Source organism: Athene cunicularia, unplaced genomic scaffold (genome assembly GCF_003259725.1).
Source record: "Athene cunicularia isolate RWA unplaced genomic scaffold, athCun1 BOjh376285_part1, whole genome shotgun sequence".
Taxonomy (NCBI): domain Eukaryota; kingdom Metazoa; phylum Chordata; class Aves; order Strigiformes; family Strigidae; genus Athene; species Athene cunicularia.
The window spans coordinates 79,954-98,495 of NW_020799152.1; the positions used below are offsets into that span (position 1 = coordinate 79,954).

At 47.3% G+C, this 18,542-nt stretch overlaps 1 protein-coding gene across 9 annotated transcripts in view; it reads left to right on the forward strand.

Annotated features, from left to right (window-relative positions):
* The window catches only part of R3HDM2 (R3H domain containing 2), a 60,597-nt gene that overhangs the window by 16,081 nt on the left and 25,974 nt on the right, over positions 1 to 18,542 (forward strand). For 7 of the 9 annotated variants that reach the window (XM_026866938.1, XM_026866941.1, XM_026866942.1 and 4 more), the window contains one exon: positions 17,663 to 17,861. In XM_026866938.1, the coding sequence (XP_026722739.1) occupies positions 17,694 to 17,861 (168 nt within the window). In that variant the 5' untranslated portion in view covers positions 17,663 to 17,693. Of the gene's footprint in view, positions 1 to 4,758; positions 5,370 to 5,507; positions 5,526 to 17,662; positions 17,862 to 18,542 lie in introns of those variants that run through there. The other 2 variants (XM_026866939.1, XM_026866940.1) reach the window with 2 other exon arrangements.

Here is an 18,542-nt window from a genome sequence, read left to right on the forward strand (position 1 = left end):
GCAAGTGTGTACTTTCCTGTGTGCTGACTCATTAGTGACGTGAGGTTTTCTATGCCTTTTGTGTCTTTAGCACGAAGTGGGGGGAGGGCTGAAGGGCATGAATGTGGAGGGTGAGGTGGTCTCGATAACATTCGAGCAAGAGACTGGGCAGTGTGTGTTTTTTGAATGCCAAAGTGCAGTAGATGCAGCTTGCTATGAGCACTGTGGCTTTGAGCAGCCGACCAGTGTGATGTTCTACCGTGCCCTATGAAAACACAGCTGTGATTACTGCTAAGCTAAACACTTTAGTCCAATGAAACCCAGAACTAGGGCAGTGTGCTTTTTTTTTTTTCTGCTAGGCTCCAAAGTGACGTACTAATCCTGCCTGACAATATAATTTCCAAATAATTCTTTCTTAGGCTAAGTAACCTTCTTCAAGGGTTCTTGTATCATTTCTCTTAGTTTCAGAAGCCCCACCCCTGTCATCACACTGGTTTTAGGTCCCAGGTGTGTAAGAATAGCAGGTGCCTTTATTTTGTGTGTGTTCATGCAGCACTTGGGGTGACACTGATTCCCAGCAGCAAGGTGAGCTGAGGACAGGGTGGGCCAGGGCTTGACTCTTGGATCTTGCTTCTTTGGACAAAAGCCAAATTTGTGTCTCTTCTGATAGTAGAAGTCATTTGGAGAGAAGTCTTGATGGCCTGGATTTCTCTGTCCTCATCAGAATGTTGTCCTCCTCACAACTCTGACTTGTGACTTTTGAGTGAAGTCTCCACTGTACAGGTACTTTCTTTTCTTCAGTTCTCTTGTTCCTTTATTATGGCCTCTTCTGAGGAGAGATCTCGGCCTGATACAAAACCATGCTGGTTGTAGGACTTAGGTGGAGAGATCTTTCAGGTGGTCATAGTCTTTATGAGGAATCCTGGTTGTTCTCCCTCTTTCCTGTTTGTGTGCCCCATGGAAAAGGATGAGTAAGACCAAAACATCCTTTCTTCAGCCCCAGCTGTGGGGATTCTGCTGGTCTCCTGCTTTCGGCTTTTCCATGAGTGCCTGCTTTGGTTCTGGATGTTCATGGGGCTGTTTTCACAGGACACGGTAGAATGGGTAGTTCCCAGCAGCAATGTGCTGCAGTTTGCATCCTTCCCACTTCTTGACTCCAAACACAAAGAAGTATTTCTGCTGCATCCACACTCCTGCAAAACAAAACGAAACAAGCCTATGGCCTGGAGGACTTAGGAAAGATCTTTGGCTTGCCGTGTTTGGTAGTTATTATAGTGTTTGCCTAAGAGTGTGCCCTGTCCAAACTGATCCCTTAGCTCAGATGCTTGGTGTATACCAGACAGTACCCTGAAGTTGAGTCACTTGAAGCAGCCAGCTCTCTACATCTCTCCTGTAGTCTGCATGCTCATAATATCCTTGGAAGTGTATGCTGTCTGGAGAGTGTGTTTCTACCTATGCACTTTAGTAATTAATGACAGCTTGCAGCCTGCTGCTGGATGCGGTGAGCAAGGTCAGTTCCAACCCAAAGAACAGTCCATGATACAGTTCTCCAGCTGCTTGAGAATTGCTTCCTCTCCCTCATCCCCATGGCGCTGTGGTGGCTGAGGCTGGCAGAAGTGAAAGCGCTGGTGTTTGACATGCCTGCAGTGAGGAGTCAGTCCCAGGCTCTCTAGTATTGTTTTCCCCTTTGCTAAGAGGAGAGGGAGTTTTCTGGTCTGGGCGGATAAACGAATGCGTTTTTAAGTCCATTGGAAATGCCCTTCTCCCTTTCCAGCTGCTAAGTGTCTGCAGGCTGCCTGGTACATGTCTGTCACACGGGGGAGCCCAGTCCCTGGGCTGATGGGGGGGGTTTGCACCAGCGCCATCCCACCGGTTTGGTGTCACCAGCCTTGACTTTTTTTTTTTTTCCCATTTTGATGGGAGTATATCCACTACCTAATTGCCATGTCTTCTCTCAAGAGAAGCTGGTCTGGCAAATTAGAGCCTAGGCTCGTTTGATACATGTCTGCCAGAGAGGGAGGAAACATGGCTTGTTGCTTTTTTCTTTGTTTGCTCTGCAATATTACTTACTATGTTAGGCATAGGCAGGTTTCCTGCAACCTGGGAGCACAGACAGTACCTAGAGCTGCTGCATCTTTTCTGTGCCCCGCTTCCACTGACCTAGTTTCATGGGGTGTGTGCACGCACACGCACACACGCATGCAGTACCTCAGCAAATGGCTCTCAGGTGTAAAAGGCGGGAGCCTCTCTGTAGGGCTTTGTCCAGGCTGCTGGTGGGGCTGACTCACTCTTCCTCCTCCTCCTCTTCCCACCCAGGATACACTGTCTCCCCATCTAAGGAGAAGGATGCAGCTTAGGAAATCCTCTCACATACATTTGCTTCATGAAAATGAAATGCTGCCGACTCATAGTGATCATGGGCAGTGGTTTCTGAAAGAGCTGGACAAGCCTGCAGGAGGCTGCATCTGTGCTGTCTAGCGCAGGTGCTCATGTCCTAGAGCTGGAAGGCTTTCTCACTCAGAAATCTGTCCTTGCTGAGCCATCTGCCAGGCATGTAAGTGCTAGAGATCAGGTTTGCAGGCTCAGGTTATGAAGCTTTTCTTTCTGTTTTAATGTCACTATTAAGAACTGACAGTGGGGTTTCAACGGAGGGTCCTAGAATGATTGTATGTTCTTGTTTGCTTAACATGCTCTGTCAGCTGGGTGTTTCTGAAAACAGGAAGACCTGGCAGAAGGGAAGAACAAGATCCAAAGTTCCTTCCTTATAGTACTAATCTTGTCACTGTGGGGCTCTGGAATAGAGGGCACCAGCAACTGTCCTTAATGATCCCAAGTCCTTAGCAAAACAAAGCTCTGTTAGTTTTACTGGGTTCTGTGGAGATTTTAAGGCTCTGGAGCAAGAATCCTTGGCCTGGGCAAGGCATGCAGGAGCACTGCGTCTGGACCTGAACTCCTCTGTCCCTTTCTTTCTGTTTGTTCTTCATTTACAAAGTAGCTGCTGGAGCTGCTTCAGGGCTCAGAACTCCAGGTCTGAAACTCCAGGGGCCTGCCTGGATGCTAGGTGACAGGAATAAACAAACACAAATAGATGAGTTAAAAAGGGGGGGAAACCCTGATGCTGAGTTGTTAACCTAATCTGCTTGAATTTTGCAGTCTTGCTGGGTTCAGCTGCCACAGGGAGTCACTCTGAGCACATGTTTTCTGCCAGGGGGACATGAATGTCCAGAGTGACTTCTGCTGAGCAATCCACGGAGCTGTTACAAACACAGTCACTTGCTACCACTTGGGGCTGACTGCAGCACAGACTAAGAAACTGTCCTAGCAGAGCCCTGGAGCTCAGCTGCAGGCCTTCATCCTACAGGCCTGCACTGCTCAGACAGTAGTGACTGTTTCTCAAAGAGTTTGGGAGATCAAGGTTCAGTTTCCTTGGACAGGCACCTTCATTTTAAAAGTTCTTTGCAGAATTGGGAGGAAAGAACTTGAAGTGGCCATAAATAGGAGGCATAAAAGGAACTTTAATCCTTTGGATCTCTCTTCCTTGCACCTTCTAGTGGGGAAATCTCATATAACATCTATGGAGCCTTTGCCCCAGCCAGTGTGGGGGTCGATTAATTGTGGCCCTCCACTTGAAAATACTGGTATAGCATTGTAAGTGACTTTCATCTTACTACCCGCTGTCTGTCTTGCCCCTCTGTCATTCCTTTCTTTGCGATTCTCTAGCCATGGGAACCCCCTCTTCAGATGTCAGTATTGCTGTGGGCAGAAGCAAGGAGCTGTTGACTAGCCAGGATCACAGCAGTTTCAGCAGGAAGAGGTGGACAGCTGGCCAGGAACTTGCTGCTTTCTGCATGGGCATGGCAGGCTTGATTCAGAAGGCCTGGAAGTGGATTAAGACAGAAGGTCATGCATACATTTAAACTTAAGTCCTTTGCAGAGCAGGGCTGCTTTGCAAGCTTGAACCTCAGTTTGTCATGGAGCTGAAATGTACGACGTTTCTGTTGTTTGTTTCTTGTTTTTTTAAAAGCTTTATTGGACTGTTTCTTTGGCTGTAGCAGGGGATCATTTAGGAGAAGCTGCATTAACTAAAGGCAAGTCCTGAAGAGGCTTTACCAGCACAGCACTACTCTATTTGAAATGGACGCTGTCAGTTAAAGCTGTGCATCTCAACCTTTTTGCAACAGTCTCTCCATCTCCTTGAGCTGGTCCTGCCTTCTCATCTTCATCTCTTTTCTCATCAAAGCTTTTGTCTTTAGCTGCCCTGTGAGCCCTGCTGCCCCTTTCTCTGCTGCCAGTTCCAGCACTGCCAGAGCTCAGCCTGAGCAAGGAGCCTCCTCGAGACCAGCTGCTGACTGAGCTGATTGTGTTTGAAGTCAGCTCTGGCCCCGCAAGAGTGTCCTCTCTTCAGGATTGGCTGCACCTTGCCCAGGATGGGCTCCTGCCTGGCAAGAGCCGTTGACGCAGAAGAATGACGCCTGCCTGCTGTTGACCAGTGTTTAGAGCTGTAGTCAGAAGATCTCTGTAATCCAGCAAGAAGCAACTTCTGAGCCTGGCAAGGGACAGGATGTGCTTGTGATCCATCACGAAGTCTGCCTGTGCATGACACTCATCAAGGCTGCCCTGTGCGATTGAGCGTAAGCTTTAGAATATGGGGAGGAGACTTGATCGCAGCCTGTGTGCCTGTGGAGTCACCAGGTCTGGGATGGAAAACCCTTTCTAGGGAAAATTTAAGCTAGTGAGAGGTTTAAAACCTCTCTAGGGCTATTTGCATTTCTTGTTTCCTGTCTCTATTTAATCACTAATAAAAGAGCAAGAAAAAAATAGCTGAATTGAAATGAAGCCATTAACAAACTCACCCCTTGGAAATGTTACGGCAACAATGATAGGAGTGAAGCAAGGCTGCCTGTAACCTACCTTGGCATGTGTAGGGTGTTCTGCGAAGTGTAGTCCATGCACTTGGAATTCTTCTGGAAGATGCTGATATTTACTGTGGTATCTCTTCTTTGCTTCTGCACTTACACTTGTGTTGCTCCAGTGCCTGGCAGGGGAAGGATGCTGTGTCTTTAAAGCCTTCTCAGGGCTGTGCGGAGGCAGTTCCATTGAAGTATTTGAATGAGAGCAGGAGGGGGGTGTGCATGTGGCTATTGGCAGAGCTCTCTATGACATCCCTCCGAACAGCTGGGCTCTGCTTTGCTTCAGAGCTGCTTGTCAGAGCAATTAGCTTGCTGTAGCAGCAGCAAAGATCGCTAGCATTTTATCCAGGGTTGAGAGCTGGCGGGGGCTTCTAAGAAGCAATATTATCTTGGCAAAATTCCTCTTGAACTGGTTGTGGCAATGAAGTCTCCGTTGAAATCGGGAAACAGATGACCTGCTGAGAGTGCAAAACCACCACGGTGAGTTATTTTTAGAATAAGTCTTCAATTATTTTGAGCTTGAGAAAGATTGACCAGAGACTTTTCTTTTCCTCTCCCTGTACCCTCACCATGCAAAATACAGTATAAATGCAAGCGAGTGTTTCAGGGATGGGGACCTGACATCATCCATCTCTGGTAAGTAAGTGACAGGATTTCTGCTCCTTAATGGGGTTAATTTAAAATGGTGCTGTACTAAAATGAATATGTGGCTCTGTGATTCCATTCAAGACTTGACAGTGTGAGATGAGCTTTCTCCTTCCTCTTTTTGTGATGGTGGGGATGCACCTACAGGAGCCAGGGGAATCCCCGATAAGCATACTGTACTCTTCCATGTCATTAAGGAGTTCCCTGTGACAGTCTCATGGGTTCTCCTTGTGTCTTAGCTTGGTGTTTATGCCACTTGTTCCTGGGTAGTTTCTGTTCATTTTGCAGACTCCCTGCTCTTCTACTGGGTAATACATTGAAGGATTTACTTGTTTGAAGCTGGCTAGTTGATGAGAAATGTTGACTAGTTAATTGCTTATGTGCCATATGATATTTTCAGGTTAGCTTAAGCAGTTTGGTGTTCTGTAGGACTGTATTTGTGTCCACATATATATTAACCTCTTCTTTTAATTACTTTAAACCTACTGCTGAATTGGGTTTGGTTTTAATGGAATCAAGAGTTTGGATTGCCTTTACCTCCTTCTCACACATGTTCAATATCCAGTCTTGCCTTAAAAACAAGATACTGGAAATGATGCTCCCTTCATTTGAGATTTAATGCTAGTAGCTGGTTTTCTTGGGCTTGAGGTATTAGCCAGTTACTGTACTGCAGGATCTTTGCTCAGGTGCATTGGACCTATTTTCTTTCCCTTCATGTCTTTAAAATGCTTATTTAAACTGGAAGCATCACCTGTGGCTTGAGGATCTGCAGACAGCAGCAACAGCTGCTGCTGTGGATGGTGAAGGCTGAGTTTGTCTTGCTGAAGGCTGTGGGAAGGGGAATACCTTACCCACCCTTCAGACTCTCCCTTCACTGTCAAATCCAACTTTTGCAGCTGGCAGCCAAAAGATGGAGTTGATTTTTTTTTTTTTAAGCATCATTCCTCAATTTGTTCAATGATCAAATAAATTTCTGGACCCCACCTGAAAAACAGCCATAGTTTTGTATTTGCTCTGTACTCCTTGGCTACTTAGTGTGTCAAGTGACTCAGTATCCTCTGCCAGCGTGGTGAGAAGCAGGAGCATCAGCCTTGAAAACAGAAAGGGGGATGCAGATAGCAGCCCTACTCTTTGCCTCCCTCCCAAGGAGGTTTGCCGAGAGCTGGAATGCCTTGGGCCTGATTAGGAGAGTTTGAGGATTTGCTCTGCCAGACCAGGTCAGGTCAGGAAGAGCAAGCTGAACCGGGGAATACCTTGTTCCCTCAGCCAGCTTTTTAATGTTTGTGCTTATGCTTCTGACTGGTGCAGACACAGCGCAAGAGAGTGTGCCAGCAGGAGGAGAAGAGCTATTTTAATGTTGTGCATTTTTCCTGAGCCTGGTTGCTACCTCCATATCTGCAGGTGCTTTGTACCCGATGTGGGATTTCATTATGGGTGGGTTCAGGTGGAAGGAATTTTCTCCTTGGGGGTTTCTGAAAGAACTGGAACATGTATCAGTGGGAACTGTGCCAGGGTTTTCCTCTGAGCCATGGAAGGGTTAACAGAAATTCCTGTTCAATGCTGTCCTGTTACATCTTGACACTGTAGAAAGTAGGTGGATAATTCCTTGTTAGCTTTTCAGGAAACCCCTGTGGTGGACAGCCCTCATTAATTGTTGCTGGGAAACTGCTTTGACGTCACAGGGAGCAGTTCCCTGGTCTTCAGATGAATACAGGAATAGCTCGTGATGGGGAAAGGAAAACTGGTGTGGAATGGAGAAGGGAGCTCTCTGATGGAGAGATTCTCATCTCAGATTTAGCTTTTCTTTTTCCCATCATTCTGCCTAGGGACCCTCAGAAGGACTGTCCACAAAAATTTACAGCATTGTTTAGACAGAACTTAAGCCCTTTCTTCTCAAAAACTGTTCACACTGATGGCTTCTGTGATACTTTCACTTTTTAACTATTGGCTGGGTGTTTGTTTTTTCTCCCCCACATTTTGTAAGCAAGGGGTGAGAGGGTTCTTGCTTGGCTTCACTGCAGCTCCCAAAATAAAAGGAAAAGAGAACAGCAGCATCACTGTTTTGGTTTGTTTGGTTTTAACATCAAACAAATAATACTCCCTTAGACTAACAGAGGAGAGAGCAGAAGGACTGAAGATGGCTGCTGTTGCAGTGAACTTACAGGCTAAGAGTACTTTTAAGACTGAGACCGTTTAAACCCACTTCCTTCAGTATCATCTGAACTTTCTTTGCAAACCCTGCTGTGGTGTTTGTGCAGTAGGTTCCTTTCTTCCAGTGTTGTCCTATCTGTCCAACCTGTCAGCTTCTGGGAGGCATGTAGAGCTGTGAGCATCTAATGACTATGGCAGGAATTCTCTGTATCTCCTTTTCCATGGCTGAAAAATAGATGTAAGCAAAGTTTACCCATCCAGTTCAAAGTGCTTAAGAGATTTCTGTACCCAGAATTGCTGTAGAGCAGCAAAGAATGTACTGGGTTGCTGATTGACTCTGGTGTTTCCAGCTAGGGCACTAGAGGGCTTGAAATGCAAGTAAACTGTCTTGCAAAGAGCTGGTATCAAGGTGCATCAGTGGTGAGATGGATGAGGCAACACTGTCGATATATTGAGCTGGCACTGCAAACGGAACTCCGTTCTTCTTTTATTGTCAGGTCACTTGAACATAAAAGCTATTCCAGTGCATGGTGCTGTAACAGTCAATACAGATGCATTATTTTAAACTGATTTCTAATGATTTGTCATGATTGCTCACTTGCATCTTCATGTGATACCTCCTTCCACACACCATTTTCTCCTCTCAATGCATATAAAAAGGAAACATTCATCAACAGTCGGGGTGGGGAGGAGGCTTTCAGTGGGATCTGGGGATCTTTACAGCCTCTGACTTTGGTGCTGAACTGAATTATCTTCCCCAGGAGATCTCCAGCATGCCCGAATCCAATGATTGCCTTCTTTCTGTGTCGTCAACTTTTTGCAGCAGAAATGAGATGGGAGTTCTGATCTTACATAGCATATAGGCTGCTTTGGGAGTAAAACGAAAGGACCCGAATATGCATGCGACCGAGCTGGATTCTCTGAACACATCGGTCAACTCTACATTGAAGTTTCCTGTCAGGCATATGGCAACTCTTCCTGCTGCTACTACACCCCACCAGCAGTTTCCATGTATAGGGAAAAGACCCAGCACACTCTTTATCATTTTACTATTTTCCTTTGGTTGTGAGCCCTTGAGTCCCTCAGCTGAGTCAGCGATGGCAGCTGACTGGATGGTGCAGTGGACATTGCCACCTTTGTATTACTGACAGATGAACAGAATCTGTGTCGCTTCGCTGATGTGTCATTTGTCCCCTCCATGTTGATTCATGGGGCAAGGATGTTTCTGAGCATTACATGTGGGGGTGGCAGGACATGCTGGGTATGCTGGGATACCCTCTTAACTGTGTAGTAGGGAATCTGTCCTTGGTTTGATACTTGCTTTGATATGTTCTGAAGAATCAGGACTCATGAATGGAAGTTACCTCCTTTGCTACTGAAATTCAGCCACCTCTGACATGAAAGCTAGCAAAGCTACCGTACCCTGGGCTGCACCCAGAGCAGTGTGGGCAGCAGGTCGAGGAAGGGGATTCTGCCCTTCTGCTCTGGTGAGACAACCCCCTGCAGTGCTGGGTCCAGCTCTGGGGGCACCAACATCAGAAGGACACAGACCTGCTTGAGTGGGCCCAGAGGAGGCCACAAGGATCCTTGGGGGGCTGGAGCACCCCCCTGTGAGGACAGGCTGAGAGAGTTGGGGGGTTCAGCTGGAGAAGAGAAGCTCTGGGGAGACCTTAGAGCGGCCTCCCAGGGCTGAAAGGGGCTGCAGGAAAGGGGGGAGGGACTCATCATCTGGGGGGAGGGATAGGACGAGGGGTGATGGTTTTAAACTGAAAAAGGTTAGATTAGACATAAGGAAGAAATTCTTTAATATGAGGGTGGTGAGGCCCTGGTACAGGTTTCCCAGAGAAGCTGTGGCTGTCCCCTCCCTGGAAAGGTTCAGGGCCGGATTGGGCTTTGGGCAACCTGGGCTAGTGGAAGGTGTCCCTGCCCATGGCAGGGTGGTGGAACTAGATGATCTTTAAGATCCCTTCCAACCCAAACCATTTTGTGATTCTATGAATTCAAGTTGCACAAAAAGAACAGTGCGGCCTTTGGGGCAAGAAGCAAAGACCTATTTTGAGTGGAAACATCTAGAATCTGGAGGTGGAAAGAAATTAATTTTTCTGCTTTGAATTTTTCTATCCTGAGATAAGTGCAAAGGGTTCTGCCGTGAGCTTTTCTTTCCACAAGAGGCTGAATCTACACAACAGTCACCAGGTTACAAAGTGCAGAATCCCCTGCAGAGTACATGGAGGCATTGGGTAGGTGGTTGGACGCATTCGTGTTTCAGACCATGGTTCAACAGCATCTTCTGTTTCCTTCCCTCACAGGGAAGAATGAACACCTCTTCCACTCCTACAAGGACTTCTGCCTTCTGCCCAGGGCAGTGTTGCTTACCTTACAAGATCTGATGAAGTTTCTGTCTTAGGCCCAGACATCACATCCTGTATGAGGGCCTTGTTTTCGTGTTAATGATGAAATGAAAAGCAACCATGACTTGACTTGCAGTGGCATTTTCCTGATTGTTTAATGGAATGGAACTTGTGTGGTGGAACCCTTCTCCTGCCTGGAGCTTGTCTGTGTGGCAGGCGATTACCTCTGCTGTGTGCTCCCTTCACAACAGCTGCTCTGCCTTGTGTGTTTTCATTTAAGTGCTGCTTTTTGTTTTATCTTCTGCTGAAATAGTAATTTTCAGTGAAAACTACTCCATTGTGTCTAGGCAAGATGTGTTGTTTTAATAGCAACTCTCAGGCTGCAGTAATGTAGATGTTTACCCATCCCCAGGGTGACATGGTCCCAAAGGCTTCGGCAAGGGCGGCCCTGCTGCATTCTTATTGCTTCCACACCTGCCTAGGGACTCTGGTGTGCCTGTTATTGTGATGAACTAAGATCCCTAGGCAGAGCAGGTAATTCACTTAAGTGAACCTGCCCTGGGGAGGTGCCAGCCTGCTCCTGAGAATGCCATTTGTCAAACATGCAATGAGTCTTCAGCGTCGATGCCTCTTTCCAGAGGCAGTGTCGGAAAGGCCCTGGTGCTACAGCATGTGTCCTGCTGGCTGCCTTCAAGGGCCCAGACTCGTCTGTGACAGCAGCATTCAGGATAGAAACCCTGAGTTGCATCCAGGTGGAAATGGAAGGCTATTAAAGTTTGCTTTTTGAAGCCCATGGGCGAAGCATGCTGTATCTTTTTGTTTCTCTTTCCTCAGATGCCAGTGCACCTTTGTTGTTTTGGCACATTTGATTCCTATGTATCACATGAAGATCATTTTGGCAGTCCTGATGCCAGTTGTGTCATGCTCTTGCAGTACAGTAATAGCAAGTTGACACCTATCCTGATGTTAGTGCTTGCATTGCTTGAGGGAGGTAACAAAATAACTGATTTTTTTTTTCCCCCTGAAATTGTATTGTAGTTTGAGATGTTCCACATAATGAAATCCATGCACATACTGAATAACTGAAAGCTACTGCCATAGTGATAATTCAGATGTTTCCTGTAACACACCTACTGGCTATTGTGCCATTTAACAGGGCTGACTGCACCTGTACTAGTGAACAGCCCTTTTAAAGGTATTTGAAATGAAAAGCAGCTCTGGGATTACATCTCTTCTCCAGACTCCAATTACTACATTCAGCCAGAGATGCAGAGGCAAACCACGGCCACCACAGCTAGGCTGTTGCAGACACTGGCCTCTTCCTTGGGGTTACAGTTGGTAGAACAGGCCTGGTAGCCCCTGAGTTTGAGCCCCTCAAAACCAAGTGGGCAGTAGCTCTGCTGAGGTGCAGAGATGGGTCCCTCTGAAGTGATTCTCCTGTAGTAGCCCAGCATTACAGAACAGATTTTAGGTGAACAGCCAGGAGAGCCGTTAGCACCTGAAGCTGCTGCAGCAATTTGCTCAGCAAATGTGGAAGCAGAGCTTGATATGGGGGCTTTCTTCAGCTGTGGGTGAAGGCAATTTAACTAGTGTTGTCTTACCCTCCTTGGAATTAGTGGACATGTTGGAGACCTGCTGATGTTATGGAGAGCATAGAGCCCAGGGCTTTCTGTCTCACCTGCATTTCCTGTCTCCTTGTTCGTATAAGGTTATTTCCCCCGTTTTCCACCTGAAGTCAAACCCTTCCGTCTGCATCATAATTTTCACCTCTTTGATGTAATGTGGGGGTGGAGATTAAGATTTAAAGCAATGACTAAGCACTGGGAGCCTGTGCACTGTTCAATCAAATACTTCTGGCCTCCTGTTGTGTTTTGGGTTGGGTTTTTTTTTTTGCTGGGTTTTGTAGGGACTGTATGGTAGTGAGGAATTAAATCCCTCTCTTCAACTGATAATAAAAAAAGCAATGGAAATAATTTGGGAAAGATTGCTTCATTGGCTGAGACAGTTGCAGTTTACGGGTGTTCCCAAGTAAGTTTTCAGGGCTTTCTCACTGAACCAGGTGCTTGTTCTAGCTAGAGGTGTTACCTCTGATAGGGAGCTGGTCTCTCCAACAGGAGGGAAAGGGAGTGTGCTTGAAAGGCTCTTTACCTCTTTGTTTTCAAGCTTTTTATGGGATGCTGGGGATGCCCCAGCCAGCAGTGTTGGTGCAGGCAGCTTACATTTGGCAGAGCAGACTGGGAGCCCAAATGGAGCCTAGGAGGGCCGTGTTTCAGGAGCTATGTGGCCTGTGTTGGTCCTGCTAGCAAAGCCTTTCATTACAGCTTCTTGCTACATCTGGTAGGTATACAGCAAAAATCTTACCAGTTGCTGTGTCTTGGCAGAAAAGGAGAAGACAAAAAGCCTCTCTGAAGATCTTTCAGTGCAGAGAGGGAGCACTGTGCTGCCTGACTTAGTCAGTAGAACTGAGGAGGCTTTAATGTCTTGAATTTGCAGCACCCTCTCCACCTCACCGCCTCCACTTTTTCCTGTGAAAACCTTTTTCTACAGCAGACGCTGTGCTGGAGGAGGGGGAATCTAAATCACCCCCCAGACTTGTCTGGTTGCTCCTAGTGATAGAGCCTGTTGCCATGGAGCTGCGATTCCGATTGGCTGACCTGGAAGCCAATGAGCAAATTGTTTGTGAGAGCATCATCATTTAACCTTGCAGGAGGTACTTACTCCGTGATATATGATGCTAATACTAAAGTCTTACACAGAGGGGTGAAGTAACACACTCAGATGCTGGAAAAAAGGCCACTGCTTTCCCCCTTCCCTGTTACAGGCTGGATTGTTAGTTTTAATTACCAGTTGTAGCAGCAAACCTCCCTTGGGTTGGGCCAGCTCTTCCTGCCTCATTCTTTTCCTGGTGCTCAGAATTGACTTCAACTGTCCACTGGAGCAATGTGGTGGGGACTGTCCTGCCCACCAGTGAGTTGCCAGCCTCGGGATGTTTATTCCTGAGCCCTCAGAGCACTTTAACTCTGCTTAGCATGTGATTGGATGTATTTTGTTTCTAAGTATGCTTTCTTTATATTTTAAAACCAGCCTGAGGATGTAGAAAGCTGCTGTTGTTACGGTTATGCAGGGTTTCTTTTTGGCAGTGAGGGTCCACAGCCTTCTCTGTAGTGAAAACTCTTCTGTTATCACTGATGGCCTGGGCTGAGTTTGATAAGGTTTTTAATCTGCCCTGTTGAATGCCTTTTAGAGTGAGTCTTGGAAAGCAAAAAAATAATTGGTTAATAACCAAGGGAGGAGATGGAGGGGAAGTGAGTCAAGGTTCTTGTCTTTGGAGCAAATTGTGAAGCCTGGTCAAGAAGGCTGTAAGCATGCACACTTGCTCCTGTGGTCGTCACTTGGACTGGGACTGAGAAAGTGGAGCTCACTCACACTTGTTTCCTTTCCCTCTGAAAACTGAGAGGTAGCTTGGCTGTCTTACGTGGTGGGATGAGCTACCTCAGATACTTCTATCCTATTGCAACACAGGAGCATGCATGTAGGCGGCTACAGCCAAGCATCCATATGTCTCCTTTGCACCCTCATTTAGCTCACAGGAGCGTGTCTGTGCTCTGGGAAACAAGGCCGCGAAGAGAGTGTATTCAGCAGTAGGCTTCCTGCCTTTCCCACGTTTGCTTCTGGATCCATCCTAACTGTAAATGCAGACGATTCTTACTTTTACTCCCTGCCTAACCAGGAGCAGCTGCTGCCTGCATTGTCATGGCTCGGCAGCTGCAAATTGCATCTGGCAAGAAGGAAGCAGAGCTGGAGTTCAATGTTCCTCTTCAGGGTGAAGAGAAGGATGTCAGTCTGCCCCAGCTACTTCTTCACCTGGCCCTTGGCCAGCGTGCACAAAGCATTCACACTGTCACTGCTTTGACTGCCCTGTTTACTTTGCCAGCCTCCAGACCCAACCCAAAAAGTCAGTGGTGGCTCACCCACCTTCTGTTGCTCTGTTCTCTGACACAGATTTTGTGGCTTCCCTAATGTTGCCTCTATGTAATCTTTTTGTCTCCCTGGCAAGGCACAGCTCAGTCCCACCCACCCCACCAAGTCCTCTGAACTTCCACTTTCTCTGCAAGCCACTGTCTGTCACAGCAGATCATGTCTGCCACCCCCTCACTGCATCCCACGCCTGTCCTGGGGGAGCAGGGCTGATTCATTCATACAGAAAGGAAACCTCCTCTCGGAAGCATCGCTGTTGATATGTGCACCACCAGTGCTTCTCTTTTTTTATGTGCAGGGAAATATCCTGAAGGACTGCTGTCAGGAATGGAAGCTGGGCGTGGGGAGCAGCCAGAAATGTCATTTCAGTGGCTCTAAGTCATCTTTTCTGGAAGAGGAGAGGGAAAACTGATGATATTCCCCTTGTTGTGATGCTGAAGTTACATTGTAGTACGACGAGAAAAGGTCCTGTTACCCTTCTCAAATTTGACTGAGGTGTGTGGCTTGGGGGTAAAAACTTGTTATAGGGGGACTGATGAGCAAAGAGAGTAAGCTGTACAAAACCTGCTCCTTTATTTTAGTGCAGAAAGTCCCCCTTTAGTTCTGAGGTGTGTGTGCAGTTCAGGTGCCTCGTTCTGCCTCCCTTCCCCAAATCTGCTACTGATCCTCCTGGCTTGTTTACAAGCCAGGCCTCTAGCCCGGACATGAGGCTGGAGCAGTTTTCTAAAGTGTGGAACATGTTGGGGAGGGGGTAAGCAGCTTCACCCCCTGCATAATCTGGACTTCCACTAAGGAGGCTGGCGTGCAAATCAAGCAAGTCCTTTTTCTTTTCTGACCTAGTTCCTGTCAGAGGCATCGCAGCAGAGCACAACTCCCTCATGTGGGGGCTCACCATCCCATGCAGCATGCTTGCTATAAACCTGGGAGCTCAATTGCCGTTCCTGTTGGCAGCTGCTGGATACCCAGTCTGCTGGGATGAGAAACAGACCCTTGCAGCTGGAGGATGGATGCCTCAGTGGTTCCCGAGGGAAGCTGCTTCCTGCAGGGGTGCTTCAGGAGACGCCCGCCAATGCCATCGTCTGTGGTGGTGCATGCTGTCCTGTGGGACTGTGCCAGGAAGGGGTGGGGAGCTGCAAGTGAGCTGTGCGGTGCAAGGATCTGCACTGAGCAGCATTCAGAATAGCAGAGGTGCTCTCGCCGTCTCCTCCACCTGGTATTTGAGGCCACATACATGCTTGGAAATTGTTAGCAGCCAGAAGGGAGAGGTTCCACAGAATCGTCAGGGCTAATGTCAACAGCTGACTGCTCTTTGGTTCCTTTTCTGTAACAAGCTATCAGTGGCAGCTCTTTTCTGCCAGAAGCCACCAATTTGGTTATGAGACAGCCTGCTTGGTACAGTGTTGGGCTGAAGGAGCCTGACTCAGCACTGCAGCAGCCACGGGACCTTGACCACTTGTGTTTGTTCAATATTGCCCCTCAGGTGAAAAGCAGCCTTCTGGCCCCTTGTGTCCTCATCCGAACCCTTTCAAGTGTGCTACATAGGAAGTTGCTTATGGAATTAACAGTGGGGTTTCTTGTAAGCTTCCTGCTCCAGAATGAACACGCGTGGACAGCGGCTGGGATCTTCCAGCAGTTCTCTAGTGAGAAATGCCTTGTTTTTGTACAGTGCTGGGATGTATCTGCTTGTCTCTTATCATCCCATAGCATCCACAGTCACTCCCCTGCAGATACATGCATCTGCCTTGAAAGGGACTGACTCCTGTGCATGAACTAGACAGTGCAGCACTGTCAGCTTCATCTGCACCAGCTGTTTTTTGCTTTCACTGTACCCTTTTTCTGTGAACTTTCTGGAGTCAATGGGTGTATTTCCCACACAATTTCAAGGTGCCACTTACTCATCAAGGCCTTGGGTTAAGTGACTTTTTCCTTTTCTGGTTCTCCCATCTGTGATTTTTGAACTGACAGTAGTGAGTCTTACTGGTGGGGGAAAGCTCAACATAAGTTTAGAACAGGAGGTGATAGGTGTGCAGGAAAGCTAAGGTGACCATAGCTTCCTCCTTTTGTCAGTAAGTGTCCTCTGCCCTTCTCTCGCTTGGATCCTGTGCAGTGCTGATGTCTCCCAGGCACGCTCGCTGCATGGTGCTGTGGTTCTCTGGCTGCAGCCTGCCGCAGGGATTCACCTGTAATACGCAGCGGTTTCCATTCACAACAGGGCATCTGCCCTGGACATCTTAACAAGTTTGTTGGAAATCCCTGTAAAAATCCATGAACTAGAAGCAGTTGATTGCACTCTCTTGCTTTCAATATCTGGAACTGATTCTAGTAGCTGCAGTAATAGTCAAATACATGTTTTATGTTCAGCAGACCCACAGTTAAAGGGGAATGAGATTGAATTAGTTAATGAATACTAGCAGTTCCCATGCAGAGCCAAGAGTTGATAAATCTCTGTGAGATCTGACTTTTTTCAGCCATGTACTGCCAAAGTAATTAATAAAACAAATTCTTAAACATCAGCTGTGTTTTCCAATGCCCAGGCCTTTTGTCTGAGCCTCTCTCAAATTTAGGCTTCCCCTTTTCTTTTTGGAAACTTGTCACAATAGGCCTGCCTTTCTCCAGCCTCCTCATCTGTCATCAGGACAAACGTCGGGTTCTGCACAGGCAGTCTCTGCAGTCATGTTTCTCAGTACCAGAATCCCTCTGCAGTCCTACATAAGCTTCTTTAACCCTCACTCAAGCTCAGAGAGGTCTGCTTTGAGTTACCTGAGAGGGCTGACATTTCCATTCTAGACAATCAGTTTGGAATTAACATTGAATTTGATGGACACGTGTGTGACATGTTCATTGCTCCTGTTTAAGACTGTCAGCAGACTGAGGCATATGTTGCTGCCCTGTCTAGATTCCACTCTAATTCAGACATGATTTCAGGGGCTCTTTGGGCTGCCTGCATTCGTGCTAATCAAAAGGAAGCAATTAAACACAACTTTGTCGGGAAGCATTACTTTTTCCTCTTGATCTGTAATGTGACTGTTATTGTTTTACTCCCATTTTTCCTGAAGTATCTAATCATAGACAGCTGGAGAGAAGATATCAGGCTTTACCTTATTTCACAGGAAGAACCAGAGCAATGTCTTAGGTACAAGGCTCAAGATTTGAGTAATAGCAATTGCTGAAGATTTGATTAATTGCAAGGACTGGGCTGGGGAAAAATGCAGATTTTTTGTTGTTTGTCCTGGGGCGCAGAGCACACCTCCTCCGGTTGCTTGAGTTTATTTCACCTACCGAATTCCCTGCCTCTGGGTGGTTGCTCGCATTAGGATTACACTCAGTTCCTGCCTCCCATCGAAGAAGGTAGAGGGCAAGGTGCCTTTACTGGGGACCTCTGTATATCTCAGAGGCTTTGTTCAGCCTTGCTAGTGTCTCCAGAGTCCTGCTGAGAGTCATAGAGCTCCTGCAAGGTCCCCTCGAGCCAGGGGCTGCAGCCAAGGGGATGAGTGGGTGGGCTGTCATTGGAGTGCTTGGTTTGGAGTCTTTGTACACAAAATGAGTTACAAGGAAGTTACAACTTACATGTGCAAGAGTTTGTGTTCCAGACAGAAACTCTCTCCACCCCTGACTCCCTTCTATCCATTCTGTCATGTCTTCTGGCAGGTGCCCACTTCTACGCTGTAGGGCTCTGAAGATGTCAAACAGCAGCACAACACAGGAGTCTCTGGAAATAATGAAGGAGTCTGAAAAAAAGGTGGTTGAGGAATCTGTGAACAGAACCAAATATGTATCCAGGTCACCCAGCAAGGAGGAGGTGGAGAAGGATGGAGGGGAGGAGGTCAGCATGCGCCAGGAATCTCAGGTAAATGTGCAGACAAGTGAGCAGTCCCTTCCGCCAGCTTGCAGAGCTGGGCCCTCCCCTTCTACTTGGCAAACACGAACTAGTTGCTGTCCCTTCTGAAAGGAACCTAAGCCTGTGCTACCGCCTTCCAAAGGGGTGCCACGTAGTGCAGACTGTGTTGTTCACAGGCTGCTCTCTTTCTCTTTAGCTGAATCTGTTCTCCTGTGAGTGGAATACTTTAAATATTCTTTGAGCCCAGGAAAAAATGAGACTGGTGTGCTCCTGGAGGCACTTGTGCTCAGTCCCCAGGTTCTAGTCCCATAGCTGTTACCTCCCTCTTATTCCTTTCTTTGACCTAAGGATCAGTTAATGATTTAACATGAAGTGAAGGCATCCCAGGGAGAGCTTTGAGTGGTTCTTGGCCATTGCTTTGCTGCTCTTAAAAATGCCCAAATAGGAAGCGAATGTTTCGGGATTTTGTTTCAGCAAGGAAAAAAAGCCATTTGGAGGGTGCTGGGACTCATTCCTGCTGCTCTGCTCTCTTGCCACATGTGCTTTTGACTTAGTGTTGAGCTTGAAGAAATGCCGACCCTCAACAACCTGCTGAATGCTTCTGCATTTAAAGCTGGTGGCTGGCACCAGGTTTGTTCAACCACTGTGTGGGCAGACACCACAGTTGCTCAGAAAGAGCCTGTCTCTGGT